Source organism: Phytophthora infestans, genomic scaffold, assembly GCF_000142945.1.
Source record: "Phytophthora infestans T30-4 supercont1.22 genomic scaffold, whole genome shotgun sequence".
Taxonomy (NCBI): Eukaryota; Oomycota; class Peronosporomycetes; order Peronosporales; family Peronosporaceae; genus Phytophthora; species Phytophthora infestans.
Genome location: NW_003303737.1, coordinates 1,531,295 through 1,533,533, shown reverse-complemented (window position 1 = coordinate 1,533,533; position 2,239 = coordinate 1,531,295). Strand labels below are relative to the sequence as shown.

Here is a 2,239-nt window from a genome sequence, read left to right as displayed (position 1 = left end):
AGCCTTGCGGCTGGTCCAGGAAAAGACTCCAAGCCGTCATTTCCTCGAGGTGCAAGTATCTTCTGCAACCTCTGGTAAACGGTTCCAAGTGGACACCAGATGCCTTGACGGGTAAACCCTGTCTCGCCATCGAAGATGTGATAACACTCTTCCACCGGCCTTGTCGGAGGAGCCCGGCCCCCTGGACTCCGAGTCGCTTGAAGCGACGTCGATCGGAACGAAGTTCGGATCCGACTTGAGGCGGCGGCGACGTCTTTGCCGACGGCGTCTGTGACGGGGAGCTGTGCTGCCCACGTCTATGGATGTCGTCGCTACGACATCCGAGGCACTCGTGGCCTCGTGTGGTACTGTTTTACCCACACAGGAAGCGTGTTCAACGCCTTCCTCTTCAGTTAAGGTCTGGGCGACCGCGTGTGGCACTGTGTTAGTATTAAAAGACCCCATTTCCAAGTTGAAAAGGTACCCATTCATCCACACCAGCTGTTGCTTGGCGTGTGGCCGAACAAAGAAGAGCTCTCACATGTCAGCAAAAAGTTGGAGTTATTTATAGTCCGCCCTTGTTTGAAAGTCTCCAAAGCGGAGACTTTTCATGCCGTGAATCACGGCGAGCGCTGAAGCCGCCAACTCCATCAAGAGGATACAGCTTGTCAGCGATACTATCATCCCGCTCTTTTCACTTGCGACGGAGTGTCCGATTGAAATTGAACAACGGCGAGCGAGGGACTTGGCGCAGAATCGGGTTTCTGCACGGGAGACCCAGCCAACGGATATGCTGCAAAAAAATGGAGTCGATGGGTACACGCGTCGTTCTAAAAAGCTGGAGCCATCGGCGAGAGGTGCAGCCATCCTAGGAACCATGCAGGGCCAGCAGCAACGATAACCGATAAATTGCGAGTCGATGCTATTTGCGATGCCAGCGCAGATAGGTCCAATCATAGGAGGTCTGCTGTGACGACACCGTGCGGCGCAGCGGTATAAATTGCTTCTCGATCAGACACGGTGTCTCACAGTGAAACTCTCGTTGCAGGCTGCAACTTGCAGCACCTGGAGCGCCCAGAAATTCTCTGTCGTTTGGCCTTCCTGCAGCTGCAAGATGCCCTCGACTGCTTGCCTGAGGCAAGTTGCCTCTCGCCGATACTCTCGGCGCCGCCGGCGGTGGAGGCATGCACTCGTCACGCACGCAGGAAGCAATGTCAAAAACTCTCCCAAAATAGCAGACAAAATTACACAGATTTGCACGTTATGTGAGCTTCATGTACTAATATTATTATTGCTCCCAATACTCCAATAGTATTATTTTAATACCCAATAGAGTGGCTATTAAATAATAGCAAGTTGCTATTTCTAAGCATGAATTGCAGAATGGGTTAAAACCGCACCGTAAGTACTATCCGATAAGGCTTTGTGAGTTCTAGCCTATTTCGAAGCCGGTCCCCAATTCTCAAATTACTTGGAGTTTATAAGTGAGCGTTTCGCGGAATTGACAATACAGTACATGTACCTGAACAATTGTGTCTGTTTTTTTATTTTCATCCAATGTCCGCGCTCTATTCACATTTCATTTTGACGTCGGACCATCTTACAAACACCAAGGCACGCGGTGTGTACCCACCAGAGATCCAGTTTGAGCCCAGATTGTTTTTCCACCAACCACACACCGCCGTGTAGAATGGGTACACGCCATTCGTGTATAACCCTAAAATCCGCCGCACGTCGTGTCGCGGCAAGAAGGCTTCATCCACCACCGATAGTGCTCACTTTGCCACTCCCACCAGCATGACCATCTCGCGTAGCGTATACAATCAGCTCTTCGAGCAGGCACCCGATGCCGCGGGCGGCGCAACCAAGGAGAAAGTGATCCGCTTGCGCCCCACAGAGGCCAAGGCAGGCGCCGTGGTCATGTCGGCTAAGAACAAGATCCAAATGTGGACCAAAGAGGAACACGAGCGCTTCCTCGCGGCGCTCGAGAAGTTTCCAGCTGGCCCCTGGAAGAAAGTGGCCGACTTTATTGGCTCTAAAACACCGCGCCAGACCATGACCCATGCGCAGAAATATCGCCAGAAAATTCACCGCCGCCAGCGCGTTCTGCGCAACCAGAAGAAGAGCAACACCAATGCGAATCGTGCGACGACCACAACCGGTACTGGCCCTACACCTGTGGACATTAAGGCCGACCCCAAGGGCGAGCCTAAGACCATCGTTTCACCCTTACGGCGTCGCGACTTGCAGCTCAAGGCTG

The 2,239-nt window shown here is 52.7% G+C and overlaps 2 protein-coding genes across 2 annotated transcripts; one reads left to right on the top strand and one right to left on the bottom strand.

Annotated features, from left to right (window-relative positions):
• Positions 1-548: 548 nt before the first annotated feature.
• PITG_11732 (uncharacterized protein) lies at positions 549-1,175 on the bottom strand (the record flags this gene model as incomplete). Its single annotated transcript, XM_002901207.1, has 1 exon — positions 549-1,175. The coding sequence occupies one exon, from the start codon at positions 1,163-1,165 to the stop codon at positions 902-904; it is 264 nt and encodes an 87-aa protein (XP_002901253.1).
• A 601-nt stretch (positions 1,176-1,776) lies between these two features.
• Positions 1,777-2,192, top strand: PITG_11731 (myb-like DNA-binding protein, putative; the record flags this gene model as incomplete). Its single annotated transcript, XM_002901206.1, has 2 exons — positions 1,777-2,140; positions 2,182-2,192. The coding sequence occupies 2 exons, from the start codon at positions 1,777-1,779 to the stop codon at positions 2,190-2,192; spliced, it is 375 nt and encodes a 124-aa protein (XP_002901252.1).
• Between the last annotated feature and the right edge of the window lie 47 nt (positions 2,193-2,239).